This window comes from Carcharhinus amblyrhynchos, chromosome 9 (genome assembly GCF_965287045.1).
Source record: "Carcharhinus amblyrhynchos chromosome 9, sCarAmb.v2.hapA, whole genome shotgun sequence".
Classification (NCBI taxonomy): domain Eukaryota; kingdom Metazoa; phylum Chordata; class Chondrichthyes; order Carcharhiniformes; family Carcharhinidae; genus Carcharhinus; species Carcharhinus amblyrhynchos.
The window spans coordinates 109,753,031-109,771,801 of record NC_137332.1 but is presented as its reverse complement, the minus strand read 5'-3'; the positions used below and the strand labels follow the sequence as shown (position 1 = coordinate 109,771,801).

General features: G+C 45.5%; 1 protein-coding gene across 1 annotated transcript in view; it reads left to right on the top strand.

Annotated features, from left to right (window-relative positions):
* The first annotated feature begins 6,728 nt into the window (after nucleotides 1-6,728).
* Nucleotides 6,729-18,771, top strand: part of LOC145348190 (complement factor B-like) — a 43,711-nt gene continuing 31,668 nt past the window's right edge. The window contains exons 1-7 of the mRNA XM_080196384.1: nucleotides 6,729-6,789; nucleotides 8,681-8,902; nucleotides 10,706-10,888; nucleotides 12,842-13,015; nucleotides 14,069-14,164; nucleotides 15,850-15,992; nucleotides 17,371-17,509. Coding sequence (XP_080052510.1) covers nucleotides 6,729-6,789; nucleotides 8,681-8,902; nucleotides 10,706-10,888; nucleotides 12,842-13,015; nucleotides 14,069-14,164; nucleotides 15,850-15,992; nucleotides 17,371-17,509 — 1,018 coding nt within the window. The remainder of the gene's footprint in view (nucleotides 6,790-8,680; nucleotides 8,903-10,705; nucleotides 10,889-12,841; nucleotides 13,016-14,068; nucleotides 14,165-15,849; nucleotides 15,993-17,370; nucleotides 17,510-18,771) is intronic.

The window sequence follows — 18,771 nt, the reverse complement described above, 5'->3', positions numbered from 1 at the left end:
GTACTTTTCTTTGTTCTTTGTTCTGAACGCCTAAATAAAAAGACTCGCAGAAGACAATATGCTCATAGAAATCATCAGAGAATCCCTACAGTGCAGAAGGAGGCCATTCGGTCCATCAAATCTGCACAGAGAACAATCCTGCCCATGCTCTATCCCCACAACTTCTCACATTTACCCACCAATCCCTCTAACCTACACATCCCAGGACACTAATTTAACGTGGCTAGTCAACCTAACCCGCACATCTTTGGAGTGTGGGAGGAAACCCACGCAGACAAAGGGAGAAAGTGCAAACTCCACACAGACAACGACCCAAGCCAGGAATCAAATATGGGTCGCTGGAGCTGTGAAGCAGCAGTGCTAACCACTGTGGCACTGTGCTGGTTAAAGGTGTTCTTTATTGACTAACACGTGCTGGGAGAACGGAAACTGAACACGCCAAGTCCTTTCTTGAGTTTACAATGCAATGATTATACATTTTCAAAACTTAATTTCTCCCGCCTACCTTGTCATCCTAACTGGATGCTCCGATTGCATTGATACATATTATTTGCCTTGGCCAATTCCATCCTATCTTCAAGGAGAATTAGGAATTCATTGGTCTATAGAACCCGGGAGTTCCTAACCACTGTTACTAAGCAACTTCCCTTACATAAATCTATAAGGTTCAATTATTGCTTTCTCACTGTAAACCACAAAATTGAAAAAGTGATGTTCCCACTGGCTCGCACTGCCTTATTACCAATAGGAATTGAATACTTTGTGAATACTTCTATTCATTTTCTGAGGTATGAGAATTTGCACTGTCCATGACTTCCTTCTGATAACATCACTGTATCCTATGGCTTATTGTTCCCAAACAATCTGACCTGTCTCATTTAACACTCTTCCCATTATGCTCCAGGGCAGTTTGCATTTTGGCCAAGGTGCACGATACATTCAAAATACTTGTTTAAGTCTAAACTACGTGTTTAATTGCTACAGCAGTAGTTAGCTGTGTGTCTATGCAAATTGTACCTTTGTGTAAGGTAAGTACAAGGCACATTGTAGTCCTTATTCTAAGTTAATATCCCCGTTTAGTAATCTTATAAGTTTTTAAATTCCAGAGTTTTCTGAACCTTTTAATAATCCCCGCTAAGAGAGAACTGAGCCATCATCCCTTGATATTCATCACTGAATCCCCCACTATCAACATCCTACTGATTACCATTGACGAGGGACTGACTGAACTGGACTAGCCATTTAGCTGCAAGAGCAGGTCAGAGACTAGGAATTGTGCAGTTAGTAACTCACCTCCTACCTCCCCAAAGCCTGGCCACCATCTACAAAGCGCAGGTCAAGAGTGTGATGGACTCTTCTCCATTTGCTTGGATGAAAAAAGCTTCACTAGCACTCAAGAAGCTTGACATCAACTCTCTAATGTCCTTAGACAGCAACTTCTAAATCCATACTGTGATCTAGGACAGGACCAGTAGACATAAGGGAACACCACCACCTGAAAGTTCCCCTCCAAGCCACTCAGCATCCTGACTTGACACTATTATTCCTTCACTGTCACTGGATCAAAATCCTGGAACTCCCTCCTTATCAGCCTATCAGTGCTGTCGATGTACCCACATCACATGGATTTGATTTACTTTTGTTGTATGTATTGGCATATAGTGAAAAGTATTGTTTCTTGCACGCTATACAAAGCATACCATTTATAGAATACATCTATAAATGTAGGAGAGGGCGCAGAATGTAGCATTACAGTCATAGCTAGGGTGTAGAGAAAGATCAACTTAATATATGGTATATGGTAGGTCCAGTCAAAGGTCTGATAGTAGCAGGAAAGAAGCTGTTCTTGAATTGGTTAGTACGTGACCTTAGACTTTTGTATCCTTTTCCCAACAGAAGAAGGTGGAAGAGAGAATGTCCAGGGTGCATGGGATCCTTAATTATGCTGGCTGCTTTTCCGAGGCAGTAGGAAGTTTGGACAGTGTCAGTTGATGGGAGGCTGGTTTGCATGATGGACTGGGCTACATTCACAGCTCTTTGTAGTTTCTTGCAGTCTTGGTCAGAGCAGGAGCCACACCAAACTGTGATACATCCAAAAGTAATGTGTTCTATAGTGCATCTGTAAAGGTTGATGAGAGTCATAGCGGACTTGCTGAATTTCCTTAGCCTCCTGAGAAAGTTGAAGCGCTGTTGGTGGGTTTTCTTAACAATAGCATCAGCATGGAGGGACCAGGACAGTTGTTGGTGATCTGTACACCTAGAAACTTGAAGCTTTCGACCATTTCTCCTTCTTCACCATTGATGTGGACAGAGGCATGTTCTCCACAACGCTTCCTGAAGTCAATGACTATCTTCTTCATTTTACTGACATTACAGACGTAGTAAGGGGTGTAGCCACGTAGGGATTTGAAAACAAGGATGCGACTTTTAAAACCTGGAAGTTGCTTGACTGGGAGCCAACGTTGGTGAGTGAGTGCAGAGAAATGAGTCTTGTCATGAATTAAGACACAGGCAGTAGATGTTTGAGTGACTTTACAGAGATTAGAAAGTGGACAAGCAGCCAAGAGGGCCTTGAAAATATTGAGTCAGGAACTAACGTCAGCTCAGAGGAGGATTTCAGCTGTAGATGAGCTGAGACAGGAGTGAAATCAGGCAAATTTAAGGAGGAGGAATTCATGATGGCAACATTTAGACAGCTGGAAACTCTTCTTGGGATCAAATGTGACACCGAGGTTGTGAACAGACTGGGTAAATCTCAGACTGCTGCCAGGGATACTGATGGAGATAATATCTCGGGAATGGAGTTAAAGGTAACTTTGGCTTTTCCGATTTTTCCCTCCCGCTTCAGTCTCTGAGGGTCTCATGAGTTTCCAACAAAAAAGTGATGAAAAGCATTGGGAACCTTGGATCCAAAGTCACCAATTGTCTTCTACACTTAAACTAATGTTACATCCCGAATTATTCTTGTACATATTTATGTACCACACATTAGTCTCAAGTAGGCTTACATTCATACTGCAATGAAGTTACTGTGAAAGTTACCACACTCCAGCACCTGTTCGGGTATACTGAGGGAGAATTTAGCATAGCCAATGCACCTAACCAGCACATCTTTCAGACTATGGGAGGAAACCAGAGCACCCGGAGGAGACCCACACAGACACAGAAAGAACTTGCAAATTCCACACAATGACCCAAACTGGGAATGGAGACTAGGTCCCTGGTGCTGTGAAGCAGCAGTGCTAACCACTGTGCCACCATGCCACTCCCAGATTGTCCAGCCACTCACTGGTTCCCTAGATGGGTTTGGAACGTGAGTGTGGGGTATGTCCTCAGGCTAAGGTGGAACAACTTGTCATGGTTGACACTGTCAAGTCCTTCTGCAGTTACAAAAATGGTCACGATAATGGCACCCACTCCACATTCCCCACCTTCTCTGATCCAGTGAGGATATGATTGGCTTCCAATCTCAACTGATTCCATTTCATTGCATCACAGAAGGAGGCTATTTGGCCCATTGAGTCTGCACCGACCATAATCCCACCCAGGCCCTATTCCCATAACCCCATACATTTACCCTGGCTAGGGCCCCTGACATTGAGGGAGAATTTAGCATGGCCAATCCACTTAATCTGGAAATGTAATTTTTTTGTTGACATGTTTCTTACCTGCTCCATCAGTGACATGACGGTTTGGAGGAATCACATTTTGCACAGTTGGTCAACAACATCCCAGGCTGATTTTAACCCCAGTATAACTGGACCATGTTCTATACAGGGCGTTTCATTCACATTGATGTGACAACTGATAGAGAAGGAGCAGAGTTACACATCAGCTCTGTGGCATTCCCTGTACAATAAGGGTTAATATCAGAAGCTGACGTAACGATGATAATTCTAGCACATGATCAATTTAGCAAGACCTAGAGGGAGATGAAAGAAGTGGATTAAAGGCTCACCAAAATAGTTTGGAGCTTTGCAAATGCAACAGATGCAAGCTGAGAGAAAGACAGCAGTGAGCACAGACCAGGAACAACAAGCAACATCAGTGAAGCAGCAACAACAAGCATGCGAGCTTGGTACTAACACGGAATTAACACTGCCACTCAGATTCCTTCCAAAGTACTGACAGCCTGTAACAAGCTCAGCATGGGGAAGCTGGAGAAAGAGGATTTCCAGGTATATAACCACTTCGGGTTTGCACAAAAGGGGACAAAAATATCTGGTCAACACTTTACTCCAGACAATTGGAGCTGTTGACAATGACGTGATAACATGACAGGGAGTCAATGAGACTTCACCCTCTTATGGTGATGTCCTCCAGGAATTTGATTCATATTGCAGTTTGTAAAAATGTGATTATAGAACAGGCAAAATTTAACAAGTCAAAGATCAGGGAAAAGCATAGATTCATTTCTCAATTATCTACACAGACTGGCAGAAAGCTGCAATTATAGAATACTGAATATGCATTAATTTGTGATTGCATAGTCATTGGGGTACTAGACTGTCCATGTGGAGTTTGCACGTTCTCCCCGTGTCTGCATGGGTTTCTTACAGATGTTTCAATTTCATCCACAAGTCCAAAGGTTAGCTTGACTGGTCATGCTAAATTGCCCCTTAGTGTCCCAAGGCGTGTAGCATAAATATGTGGGGTTTCGGGTATAGGGTCTCTGTGGGATGCTCTGTCAGAGAGACAGTGCAAACTCCACACAGACAATCACCCAAGTGGGAAATGAATCTCGGTCCCTGGCACTGTAAGGCAGCAGTGCTAACCACTGTGCCACGCTCAGGAGCAGGTTTAGTCCCCTCAGCAACTCCAGCCTCTTTCACCATTCTGTAAAATCATACCTTAACTCTACGTTCCTACGTCTATGATGTACATGGAGCTATAAATGAATATTAATGTTTTTTACAAATTGCAGTACTTACGGAAACTCTGAAGAACCCCATCAAGTCCCGAAAGCACTAGGAGATATTCTCTGGCCGTATAAGATGGAGTGCATGTGATGGGGAAGAGAGATGGAATGTTGGCCTTTATTTCAAAGTGAATGGAGTATAAAAATAAGGAGGTCTTCCAAGAACTATACAAGATACAAGATAGACCACACCCAGAATACTGAGAACAGTTCTGGTCCCCTTATCTAAGGAAAGATATACTGGCATTGGAGGCAATCCAGAGAAGGTTCACTAGGTTGATCCTGGATTCGGAGGGATTTTCCTATGAGGTGAGGCTAAGTAGGTTGGGCCTGTACTCATTAGAGTTCAGAAGAATGAGAGGTGACCTTATTGAGATACATTGGATTCTCAGGGGACTTTACAGGGTAGATGCTGAGAGGTTGTTTAGCCTTGTGGGAGAGTCTAGGACCAGAGGACAGAATCTCAGAGTAAGGGGGTCGCCCATTTAAGATGAAGATGAGGAGGAATTTCTTCTCTCAGAGGTAGTGAATCTGTGGAATTCTTTACCGCAGAGGGTTGCAGAGGTTGGGTCTTTAAGTCTGTTCGAGGCTGAGATAGACAGATTTTTAATCAGTAAGGGAATCAAAGGTTATGGAGAGAAGGTGGGAAAGTGGGGCTGAGGATTATGTCAGATCAGCCATTGAATAGCAAAGCTGACTCAAAGGGCCGAAAGGCCTACTCCTGCTCATTGAAAAATAGACACTAGAAGCAGGATTAGCCATTTGACCCTTCAAGCCTGCTCCGTCATTCATTATGATCATGGCTAATCTTAAATTCAATATCCTGATAGCCGCTCCCTAGTCATACCATGGACAGCACGGTAGCACAGCTGCTTCACAGCTCCAGGGTCCTGGGTTCGAGTCCCAGCTTGGGTCACTGTCTGTGTGGAGTTTGCACATTCTCCTCGTATCTGTGCGGGTTTCCTCCCACAGTCCAAAGATGTGCGGGTTAAGTTGATTGGCCATGCTAAAATTGCCCCTTAGTGTCCTGAGAAGTGTAGTTTAGAGAGATTAGCGGGTAAATATGTAGGGATAAGGGAGTGAAGCCTGGGTGGGATTGTGGTTGGTGCAGACTCGATGGGCTGAATGGCCTCTTTCTGCACTGTAGGGTTTCTATGATGCTTTGATCGCTTTAGCCCCAAGAACTATATCTAATTTCTTCTTGAAATCGCACAGTGTTTTGGCCTCAATGACTTCCTGTGGTAGTGAATTCCACACATTCACCGCCCTCTGGATGAAGAAATTTCTCCTCACCTCAATCCTAAAAGGTTTACCCCTTTGTAATAAGTCTGCAGAGGTGCAAGTTCTTTCACCAACTCTAACACAGTGAGTCAGCAGTCTACCTCCAAAGGTGCCAGAGGAACTGACACTCCTGGTTAAATACAAGGCAAAGACTCCCTGATTGGTCATTTAATTGGATCCTTAATCAGAGAGTTCATACTCCAGTCGGCCAGCTTCAATGGCCTGATTGAAGTCATTACACCCTCATCCTCAAACTATGATCCCATAGCCTTCTGGTCTTGTGGGTAGCACAAAAGGGCCTCAGCCACGTCAATCTGAGTTTGTTTAACTTGCTCTATTTACAGGGAGATTGATTAACAGTATTAGATACCTGGCACAACATAAGTGATCGCAGTGAAGTTAAAGAAAATGTTATCTATGAGGTAGCTCCACTGGCGAGCCTGCCCATATTTACACTGACCTTACTGGAAAGTTATCCATTAAACAGCCTGAAGGTCTCAGTGGAAAAGTAGCCAGAGGAGGGATTGAAATGGGACTGGTCAGGATTGCTTCTTTGAGCCTCTTTGTCTTTCTTGTGAGTGCCTCACAAGGTAAGTAAACCCTGAAAATCAAACGAAAAGCAGGGCAAGTGTTTCATTGGTCATGGAGGTTTACAGCATGGAAATGGGCCCTTCGGCCCAACTTGTCCATGCCGCCCAGTTTTTACCACTAACCCAGTCCCGATTGCCTGCATTTGACCTATAGCCCTCTAGACCCTTCTTACTCATTTAGCTGTCTAAATGCTTTTTAAAAGGCAAAATTGTATGCATAATGGCACAGTGGTTGGCACTGCTGCCTCACAGCGCCAGGGGTCTGGGTTCGATTCCGGGCTTGTTTGCAGAGTATGGGGATATGGCCTGGATGGGATTGTGGTCAGTGCAGAATCGATGGGCCGAATGGCCTCCTTCTACACTGTAGGAATTCTATGATTTCTGTCATCTATACTATTCACCTTGACCATCCCATGTGGGAGCGAGTACTGCAGTTTCAGAACTCTTAGGGTAATGTCTCCCGATTGGATTTTTTTTAAGGAAATTTTATATATTGACCTCCCCCCTCATTCAGTTCCAATCCCATTCATCAAATGGGAACATCTTCTCTCCATCCGATCGAAACCTTCCTTAATTTTAAAGGCCTTTTATCAATTCACCCCTCAGCCTTCTCTTTTCCAGACAAGATTGCCTCAGTCTGCTCAATCTTTTCTCATAATTATAACCTTTCGGTAAATCTCTAGGAATGTTCTTTTCAAATTAGTGGTTGTGAGATTTCCAAACTCCCTCTCAGCTCAGAGAAATCGCCTCCTGATAATATATCAACCAAATGTTCCTATCCCTAGGTAAACAATCCCCGGCCTCACCCACCCCCTCACACATCCATATCCTCAGAGAAAGCCCTCCATCCTCCCTCCATCTCCCTCAGAAATCTCCCTCCGTATCCCTCAGAAAACTCCCTCCCTCCATGCAGACACAGGAGAACGTGCAGACTCCACACAGACAGTGACCCAAGGTGGGAATCAAACCTGGATCTTTGGCGCTGTGAGGCAGCAGTGCTAACCACTGTGCCATTCTGTGCCTGTGTGCCTATGTGTGTTTGTCCGTGAGCATGTGGGTGTACCAGTACGTAGTTGCGAGCAAGACGGTGCACGTGTTTGCGTGTGTGTGCGTGCACATGCATGCGTGTGCGTGCATGCATATATGTGTGTGTTGGGATGACAGAGGCTTGTCTGTGTGTTGTTGTGTGCATGTACATATGTCTGTGCATGATTTTGTATGTGTGTGGGGGAGCAGTGGGCATTCCAGAATATAGCCGCGTGTGTTTTTGTGTGTGCACTGAGTACGCGTGTCTGTGTGAGCGAGTGTATCCTTGTGGTTGTGTCTCTGTGTACATGTGCGGCTGTGTCAGTGTGCAGCACGCTTGCCCACCTGCACATCTGCCCTATTCTTGCCCTGTGCTCCTCAGTAACACATTACCAGGTGAGATTGCCTCGTGAATCGAAAAGCAAACTCACCTCTGAACGGAAATCCAATTTTTTTTTTATTCATTTGTGGGACATGGGCGACACTGGCTGGCCAGCATTTATTGCCCATCCCTGTTGCCTGGGGGGCAGTTGAGAGCCAACCAGTTGTGGCTCTGGAATCACATGTAGGCCAGACCGGGTAAGAATGGCAGATTTCCTTCCCTAAAGAACATTAGAGAACAAGATGGGTTTTTCCGAAAATCGACAATGGTTTCATGGTCATCAGTAGATTCCTAATTCTGGATTTTTTTTTAAATTGAATTCAAATTCAATTCATCTGCCGTGGCAGGATTCGAACCCGGGTCCCCAGAATGTTAACTGAGTTTCTGGATTAATAGTCTAGCGGTAATACCATTTTGAGACTGAACGGGACTGAGTTCCTGAGATTATTGTCGTTTACTGTCTGCTTCGTACTCTGATTCCAGATGGAAATGAAAATATTGGCACCAGTTGTGATCCCAATGTTACCATCAGCGGAGGGACAATCACGCTATCTCAAGGTGGGGCTGTCGGGAGCATCCTAAAGTACATTTGTCCCTTTGGTTTTTACCCCTATCCCATATCTAGCCGGACCTGTAGGGCAAATGGCCAATGGAGTTTAATGAGAAATTCTCAGCGGCGAATTATTCGGAATGCTGGATGCAGAGGTGAGATTCCCCATTTTATTTTCCCTGCCATTCTCACGACTTTATGGAAAAGACAGAATATTTTGCTTTATACTATTGCACAGGGTGAGGTGAAGGTGACTGCCCTGGACATCAAGGTAGCATTTGACCGAGGCTGGCTTCACCGAGCCCCGGCAAAGCTGGGGTCAATGGGAATCGGGGGGAAACTCTCCGCTGGTTGGAGTCATACTTGGCACAAAGGAAGATGGTTATGTTGGCTGGAGGTCAATCTCCTCAGTCGCAGGACATCTCTGCAGAAGTTCCTCAGGGTTAGTGTCCTAAACCCAACAATCTTCAGCTGCTTCATCAATGACCTTCCTTCCGTCACAAGGTCAGAAGTGGGGATGTTTGCTGATGACTGCACAATGTTCAGTATTATTCGCAACTGCTCAGATAGTGAAGCAGGCCATGTCCTAAATGCAGTAGACCTGGACATTAGCCAGGCTTGGGCTGACAAGTGGCTTTGCAACACACAAGTTCCAGACAATGGTCATCTCCAAAAAGCCAGGAACTAACCAGTGGGCTGCATGGTGGCACAGTGGTTAGCATTGCTACCTCACAGTGCCAAAGACCCGAGTTTGATTCCCAGCTTGGGTCACTGTCTGTGCAAAGTCTGCGCATTCTCCCTGTGTCTGCATGGGTTTCTTCTGGAAGCTCCGGTTTCTTCCCACAGTCCGAAAGACATGCTGGTTAGGTGCATTGACCATGCTAAATTCTCCCTCAGTACACCCGAACAGGCACCAGAGTGTGGCAACTAAGGAATTTTCACAGTAACTTCAGTGCGTTGTTAATGTAAGCCTACTTGTGATACTAATAAATAAATTTAATTTTCCCTTGACATTCGTGGCATTACGTTCAAAACTCTTGGTGTTACCATTGATCAGAAACGGAACTGGAATTGCCACATAAATACTTTGGCTACAGGAGCAGGTCAGAGGAATCGTGCAGTGAGTAAGTCATCTCCTTATTCCCCAAAGCCTGTCCACCATCTAGAAGATGCAAGTCAGGAGTGTAATAGAATGCTCTCCACTTACCTGGATGGGTGCAGCTCTAACAATACTCAAGAAATGTGAAGTGTTCTCATGCAAAGCAGCCCATTTGTATAGAGATCCCTTCCAGTAACATTCTCTCTGTCCACCACCGATGAAGTGTACCATCTACAAGATGCAATGCACCAAGGCTACTTTAGCAGTGCCTTCCAAACCCATGAGAGGTTTGTAGCATCGCTACAATGCAGAAGGAGGCCATTTGGCCCATCAAGCCTGCATCGACATCAATCCCACCCAGGCCCTATCCCCGTATTGACTCTGTTAATCCCGCTGACAGTAAGGGGCAAGTGTGGGAGAAAACTGGAGCATGTAGAGGAAACCACACAGTCATAGGGAGAATGTGTGGTCTCAGCACAGACCTGTGGCCGGATTTGAACCCAGTTCCTAGGCCCTGCGGGGCGGGGGCAGCAGTGCTAACCACTGTGCCGCCCATAGTATGAGTATGGAAAAACCCTTTCTGTTTATGACTGAGATCATAGGAAAATGATATAAGCTGGTCACTAAATGATCAAATGAAGAATTTAGAAATAATTGATTTGTGCAGGGAGTGCTGAGAATTCGATACTTGTTGCCGAGGCACATTCTCCTTGTGTCTGCATGGACTTGCTTAACAGAAGGTTTGAGTTTGGCATGTGGTTGTTGGAGTGGGCAGACACTGGTGTGGAACATCAATATCGATGTGTCCCTGAGCTCCACATCCTATGTCAATCATTTTCAAGAGCTGTTTTATTTACAGCCTTCAAGTGCCCAGCACCTTTAATCGAGGAAGGGACATTCTTTCCAAAGCGTACCTCATATTCCGCGGGAGACTCTGTCAGCTTCCAGTGTGCTGATGGATACAGACTGCTGGGTTCAGAGAGCAGAACTTGTCTGATTAATGGAAGGTGGAATGGGACCACGGCCGTGTGCGAGGATGGATGTGAGTAATGTTAGCTCGCAAAAGCGAAGCTGCCTCTGAACACAGAGGACTAACTCAAGAGTCATGTTGTCTGGGCTTGAGTGACATTGCTGTCAAGATCGCAGTGAACAAGTGCTATTGTCAGACCAGGCAAGGGGAAGTGTGTGGTTAATAAGACTCTCTGACATATATTCTGCTCTATCAATGAAATGCATGCAATGGGCTTACAGTTCTTGCATTTGCAGGGAACATACAAACGAGTCACACTGAACATAAGAACATAAGAAATAGGAGCAGGAGTAAGCCATCTAGCCCTTTGAGCCTGCCCCGCCATTCAATAAGACCATGGCTGATCTGAAGTGGATCAGTTCCACTTTCCCGTTTTCTCCCCATAACCCTTAATTCCCTTGTCTATCAGAAACCTGTCTACCCGTGACTTAAATATATTCAGCGAAGTAGCCTCCACCACTTCAATGGGCAGAGAATTCCAGAGACTCACCACCCTCTGAGTGAAGAAGTTCCTCCTCAACTCCAATATAAACTGCCCCCCCCTTATTTTAAGGCTGTGCCCACTAGTTCTGCTATCGTTTCTAAGCAGGAAGAATCTCTCTACCTCTACCCTATCGAGCCCCTTCATCATCTTATATGTCTCTATAAGTTTGCCCATCTCATATATTTGCTTGCTTTAAGAGCTGATCACATGATTTGATGGTGACGTCATTAGGGTGCGTGCTCAGGCTGAGGTTTGACTTTCAGTTTAGCATTGTGAAGCAGAGCAAAGAGCAGCTCTTCAATAAAACCTGCTGTGTCTTAATTTGAATCCACGTGTGCAAACCAAGTCTTTTCTTTGCCCATTAAAACCCTCAACTCTTAACAGAGTTCGGACATTAGACCATTCCTATTTTAAATCCTTTTGTAACAACATGAGAAGAGATAAAAGCTGCCAATGAACCTTTCTGACATTGAGAAATAGCCATTATAATGGTGAAGTCAGGTTGCTTTTGTTTTTTGTCAAATTTACTATTAACCTTTATCACATTCTCTTTTTTTCAGTCAGATTTCCCTCTGGCCTTTTGCAATCTGTCTCCCTCTCTCTTTCTGTGAGTGATTTAACTTTGACTGATATTTCCTTCTAGAACACTGCACCCTTCATCCTGGTTGCTTAGGAAGTCATACAATTATTTGTCCTGTTCACTTAGATTGCATCATGATGTGGAAATATGTTGGCCATTCTCTCACTGTCACTGGGTCAAAATCCTGGAACACTGTCCCTAACAGCACTGTGGCTGTACCTACACCACATGGACTGCAGCGGTTCAGGAAGGCAGCTCACCACCGCTGTCTTGAGGACATCTAGGGATGGGCAAGAATTGCTAGCCTAGCCCACACTCAGGATATAAATATAAATGGGCTGTGTGATGGATATTGGAGCTGTGTGATGGATATTGGAGCTGCGTGATGGATATTGGAGCTGCGTGATGGATATTGGAGCTGCGTGATGGATATTGGAGCTGCGTGATGGATATTGGAGCTGCGTGATGGATATTGGAGCTGCGTGATGGATATTGGAGCTGCGTGATGGATATTGGAGCTGCGTGATGGATATTGGAGCTGCGTGATGGATTTCGGAGCTGCGTGATGGATTTCGGAGCTGCGTGATGGATATTAGAGATGCGTGATGGATGTTGGAAATGTGGGATGAATGTTGGAGTTGTGTGATGGATGTCAGAGACGTGGGATGGATGTCGGAGCTGTGGGATGGATGTCAGAGCTGTATGATGGATATTGGAGCTGTCCGATACAATTCAGAGCTGTGTGATACATATCGGAGTTGTACGATTTATATGAGCTGTGTGATATACATTTGAGCTGTATAATGTACGTTGGATCTGTTCAGTGTATTTTTGTGCTGTGTAATCTAAGTTTGATTTCTGGGGGATTTAACTAATGAGATAATCTCCTTTCTGCTCTCAGTGGACACCTGTCCTAATCCTGGAATTCCAGCAGGAAGTGTGAAATCCGGGACTAACTACGGCATGGGTGATAAAGTCAGATATATTTGCCTCGACGATCTTGCTCTGGTTGGTTCGAAGGAGAGAATCTGCCTGGAGACTGGCGAATGGAGTGGATCGGAGCCTGTCTGTCAGCGTGAGTGGTGCAATCCTTTCTGGGTAAAGGTTACGAATATGGAAGGTCAATTGGAGCTTTGAATAGTTGACATTGATCGTTATTTGCTTGCTGCATTAACAGAATGAAGATACGGAGGAGGCATAATCATGCTTTCATTAGCTTTAGAATCAGTTAACACAACACATGCCTGGCTGGTTTTCCCAAATGCTCCGCCCTTCTTTCCGTTTTCCTGTGGGATGTGGGTGTCGCTGGTGAGATCAGCACTTGTTGCCCTTGAACTGAGTGGCTTGCCAGAGGGCAGTTAAAAGTCATTGTTGTGGGGCTGGAGTCACGCTGATGATACCAGATAAGTACAGCAGATTAAGATGGGTTTTATTTCCATGGAATTTAAATTCCACCAGCTGGGATTTGAACCCATGTTCCTGGAGTATTAGCCTGGGCCTCTGGATTGCTAGCATTGGTGACATTAACACTCTGCCACCATCTCGACCTAGTCTTGTAGATTTGAGGTTATCCAAAACTCTGCAGCCCGTATCTCAACTCTCAGCAGGTTCCGTTCCTCTATCACCTTCCCCTGTGCGTGGTGATGTACACTGGCATTGTGGTCTGTGCAGACTTGTTGGGCTGAATGGCCACCTTCCGCACAATAGGGATTCAGTGATTCTATGATATTCAGTGGAGGTGGTGGAAGAAGGCACATTAGCAGCACTCAGTGTGTATCTTAATAGCTACAATAATGAGAGGTGAACGGGGGATAGAAACCACAAATCAGCACAGGCTCGATGGGCTGAAGAGTCTGTTCCTGTGCTGTACTGTTCTTTGTTCCACCTCTCTGCACCTTGCTTTGTTCCTTTAGGTCACCTGAACCAATATCGTTGAATGTGCCCCGGTGTCATACTTTACAAATACTCCTGTGAAGCATCTCAGACAATTCCATTATGTTAACGGTGCTATATAAATATATATATGTTGATCTCATTGAATGCTGGGACAGGCAGGAGAGGCTGAATGGTCTCCTCTTGTTCTTATCTTTCTCTTGGCTCTGTTTTAATTTGACATCTCTGATTTCAGACAAGCGTTCCTTTGACTTGCCGGAGGAAGTGGCTTCTCATTTCTCTGCCTCCTTTTCACGCTTTCTGAGTGAGTCCAACATGGCGAAGGAAAGTGGTGAGTTTTTCCTCACATCTCCTCCCCCCAACCATTTGCCTCTCGATGTTTCATTGCAGACGTGGCAAAGTCTTGATGCTTTAAGCCTTGCTGGGAGAGACTACTGCCTGAACGATAAAGCCCCCCCCGTCTACTGTCTTAGAGTGATTAGGGCCAATAGGCTGCTAGGGGTATCGGAGCAAAGGGTGAGGGTTTCAGATGGACGATGTCTGACTTTCATCTGGCAGTTTAGGAAAAGGGCAACATGACTTGGGTGTTATGGTAGAACAGTCTCCAAAGGTTGGCATGTAGGTACAGCAGACGGTGAGGAAAGCTAATGGCATATTGGTCTTCAGAGCAAGTGGAGTTGAGTATAGGAGTAAGGATGTCTTGCTGTAGTTATACGGGGCCTTGATGAGGCCACATCTTGCGTATTGTGTGTGATTTTGACCTCCTAGTCTGAGGTAGGACATTCTTGCTATTGAGGGAGTCCAGCAAAGGTTCGCCAGACTGATTCCCAGAATAGCAGGAACGACATATAAAAAGAGATTGACTGGGCTTGGAATTTAGAAGAATGGACGGCATCTCACAGAAACATATTAAATCCTAAAGGGACCTGACATGTTAGTTGCGGGAAGAATGTTCCCGATGTATGGAGAAGTCCAGAACTGGGGGTCACAGTCAAAGAATAAGGGGTAAGCTATTCAGGATTGAGATGTGGAAGAACTTCTTCACTCAGAGGGCTGTGGAATTCTCTACCACAGAAAGCTGCTGGAGCCAGTTTGTTGGTTATGTTCAGGAGGGAGCTGGATGTGGCCCTTGTGGCTAAAGGAATCAAGGGGTATGGAGGGAAAGCGGGAATGGGATGCTGAAAAGCGCATGATCAGCCATGATCATAGTGAATGATGGTGCAGGCTTGAAGGGCTGAATGGTCTACTCCTGCACCTATTTTCTATGTTTCTACATTTCTCTCCCTCCGCTTGGCAGCAGCCTGAGATGAAGCCAGTCAGAAGCAAAGTCAGTGTCGCATCTGATTCTGTTAAGTTTCCGACCCCATGTTATTCACATTAAGACTCCGATTTCCTCCACTGTAACACTGATCAACTTCACCCCACCTCCCTCCCCCCAACCCCATCGAATGCTGAAACCCCTACTTCTAAGGGAATTCTAAGGAAATTCAGTATGTCCGCTATGACTCTAACCAATTTTTACAGATGCAGAATGGAACACATCCTTTCAGGATGTATCACAGCTTGGGTATGGCTCCTGCTCTGACCAAAAGGTCAGAAACTACAAAAGGTTATGAATGTAGCCCAGACCATCACACAAACCAGCCTCCCACCCATTGATTCCTTGTCTTTTCCCATAACAATCCCAAATTTAAATTATGATCGCTGTCTGCAAAATGCTCCCCTACTGAGAGGCAGAACTGTTCCTGTCTTGGAGGACCCTCCATGTACTGGCTTAAAACATTCTCCTGGAGTTCCTCTCCCTCTAGTAGGGAGGGAACAAAGGAATGGGGTGGATACTGAGAGATCCATTCTTTCTCTATAGTAATGTTGCCTCTACTGTCATGATGACCCTTGGTGAATACTCTGCAATATAAGTGATCTATTGGGAGGGTTCTGCTAGTGTGAAATATTTATACATTGAATAGGGTAAATATTATGAAGGAATCTAAGCTTGATCTGATAAATGTTTCTTAGGTTCCTCCGATTCCGTTGGCCGGAAGCTTGCTTTGGGGCAAGGTCAGAATCTTCACATTTATATTGTCTTGGATGTTTCTGGAAGCATTAAGAAAACGGAATTTCACGATGCCATATCTGCTCTGACCTCCTTTATTGACATGGTAAGAAAGAGCCTTGCATGTGAGAATAGAATGGAATGGAATAGAATCCCTGCAGTGCAGAAGGAGGCCATTTGGCCCATTGAGTCTGTACCGACAACAATCCCACCCAGACCCTATTGCCATAACCCCACCTATTCACCCTGCTAATCCAGCTGACACTAAGGTGCAATTTAGCACAGCCAATCAACCCAATCCACACATCTTTAGACTGTGGGAGGAAACTGGAGCACCTGGAGGAATCCCAGGCATACAGGGGGAGATGTGCAAACTCCACACAGACGGTGACCCGAGGTCGGAACTGAACCTGGGGTCCCTGGCACTGTGAGGTAACAGTGCTAACCACTGTGCCACCATTGTGGGATCCCATTTGTAGGATCATACTACGCACAACTTAGTCCTACCAACAAACCACCCTTGAGGGCCAGCCTATAACCTTATGGCTAACCATGCTTGGCATTAGGAAGCAACTTGGTCACAGAATCTCAAACAGGCTGCATCAAATGCTTCCCATTTGCCAGGGAGGTTTGTTGCTCGATGTTCATTGGACACTGGAAGAATTGGGTTCGAATCTTCGCTCAATGGGTAGCATGCATGCCTGAGTCAAAAGACTCTGTGTTCGACACTGACACTCCCATTGCAGTGCTGAGGTGAATGTCTGTGGACGGGGTGTCAATTAAGCGGGGCTGTTTTGTCTGGATGATGTCGAGCTTGTTGAGTATTGTTGGAGCTGCAAGTGGGGAGTATTCCACCTCACTCCCGACTTGTGCCCTGTAGATGGTGGACAAGCTGCTGCAGAAAGGGACAACCTTGAGCCAGATAATTTGGGTGGCACAGTGGTTAGGTCTGCTGCCTCACATTGCTAGAGATCCAGGTTCGATTCCAGGTGTGGGTGACTGTGTGGAGTCTCCCTGTGTAAGGGGGATTAGCAGAGTAAATATGTGAGGTTACAAGAATAAGATCCCAACAGGATTGTGGTCAGTGCTGACTCCTGCTTCTGCACTGTAGGGTTTTTATGAAAGTCAAATGATAACAATAGCCAGAGAGGCTGCTTTTAGCAGTGTTGATTGAGGATTAGGTATTGACCAGGACACAGGGGAATAATTCTCCTGCTTTTCCTTGAAACAGCATCATAGGATGACTTTGTGTTATCTCAGAGGGCAGGAGGGCCTTTAGTTTTGTGCCTCATTCGAAAGACTCCCTCAGTACTGAAAACTGGGAGAGCCCAGCCTTGGGCTACAGGTTCAAGCCTCTGTCAAGAGGCTGGCTGATGGGCTGAATGGTTGATACACACTCCTCTTGTTCTAGTTTTCTGAGAGTTGAAGGTTTTCCAGCCATTGGATCTTTAGGGAAATCGATTTCCTCTCCTCAACTTTCACAGATGAGTCGGTTTGAGGTTGTGATTCTTTACGGAGTGGTGACCTTTGGCTCTCAATCTCAAATAATCGTCAATCCCGGTCACATTGAATCGGGCTCCCCGGAATATGTTACCAGTGTGCTGACGGATCTCAAGTATGAAGGTAGGCGAATATTCTCCATCATTTATCCAATGGCACAGTGGTTAGCATTGCTGCCTCACAGCGCCAGGGACCTGGGTTCGATCCCCGGCTTAGGTCACTGTTTTTGTGGAGTTTGCATGTTCTCCCCGTGTCTGCATGGGTTTCCTCCAGGTGCTTTGGTTTCTAAAGATATGTGGGTTAGGTTGATTGGCCATGCTAAATTGACCTTAGTGTCAGAGGGATTAACAGGGTAAATACGAGGGGTTGCAGGAATAGGGCCTGGGAGAGATAGGGAAAGGGCGAGGTCATCAAGGGATTAGAAAACAAAGAATGGAAATCTTGTCAGACCAACAGACAATAGAAGTGTAAAGTTTATTTATTATTGTCATATTACATTGACACTGCAATGAAGTCGCTGTGAAAATCCCAGAGTCACCAGACTCCGGCGCCCATTTGGGTACACTGAGGGAGAATTTAGCATGGTCAATGCAAGTCTTTTCAGACTATGGGAGGAGACCAGAGCACCCAAAGGATTAGTGCCAACTAATCGCACTACCATTGGCGGCCGTGCCTTCAACTGCCTAAGCCCCAAGAATTTACACCCTAACCCTCTCCCCACCCCTTCCTCCTTTAAGACACCTTTTAAAGCCCAACTCTTTCACTGAGCTTTTGTTCATCTGACCTCATGTCTTCTTTTGGGGCTTGATATCATATTTGGTTTAATAATCACTCCTTGGAGTCTCTTTGGGGTTTGACTAAAGAATTAAATAGTCAGGTGTGAGACAAAGAACGAAGAAAAGAACAGCACAGGAACAGGCCCTCCGGCCCTCCAAGCCTGCACCGATCATGATACCTGCCTAAACTAAAACTGTATGCACTTACAGAGTCCATGTCCTTCCATTCCCATCCTATTCATGTATTCATCTAAAAGCCTCTTAAATGCCGCTATCGTACCCGCTCCCATCATCTCCCCGGGCAACGCGTTTCAGACATTCACCACCCTCTGTGTAAAAAAGTTTGCCTCGCCCATCTCCTCTAAACTTTCCCCCACTCACCTTAACCCTATGTCCCTTAGTACAAGACTTTTCTACCCTAGGAAAGAGCATCTGACTATCCACTCTGTCCATGTCACTCATAATCCTGTAGACATCTATCAGCTCACCCCACAACCTGCTTCGTTCCAGTGAAAACAAACCGGGTTTATCCGACCTCTCCTCAAACCCTCCAGACAAGGCGACATCCTGGTAAATCTCTTCTGTACCCTCTCCAAAGCCTTCTCAGCC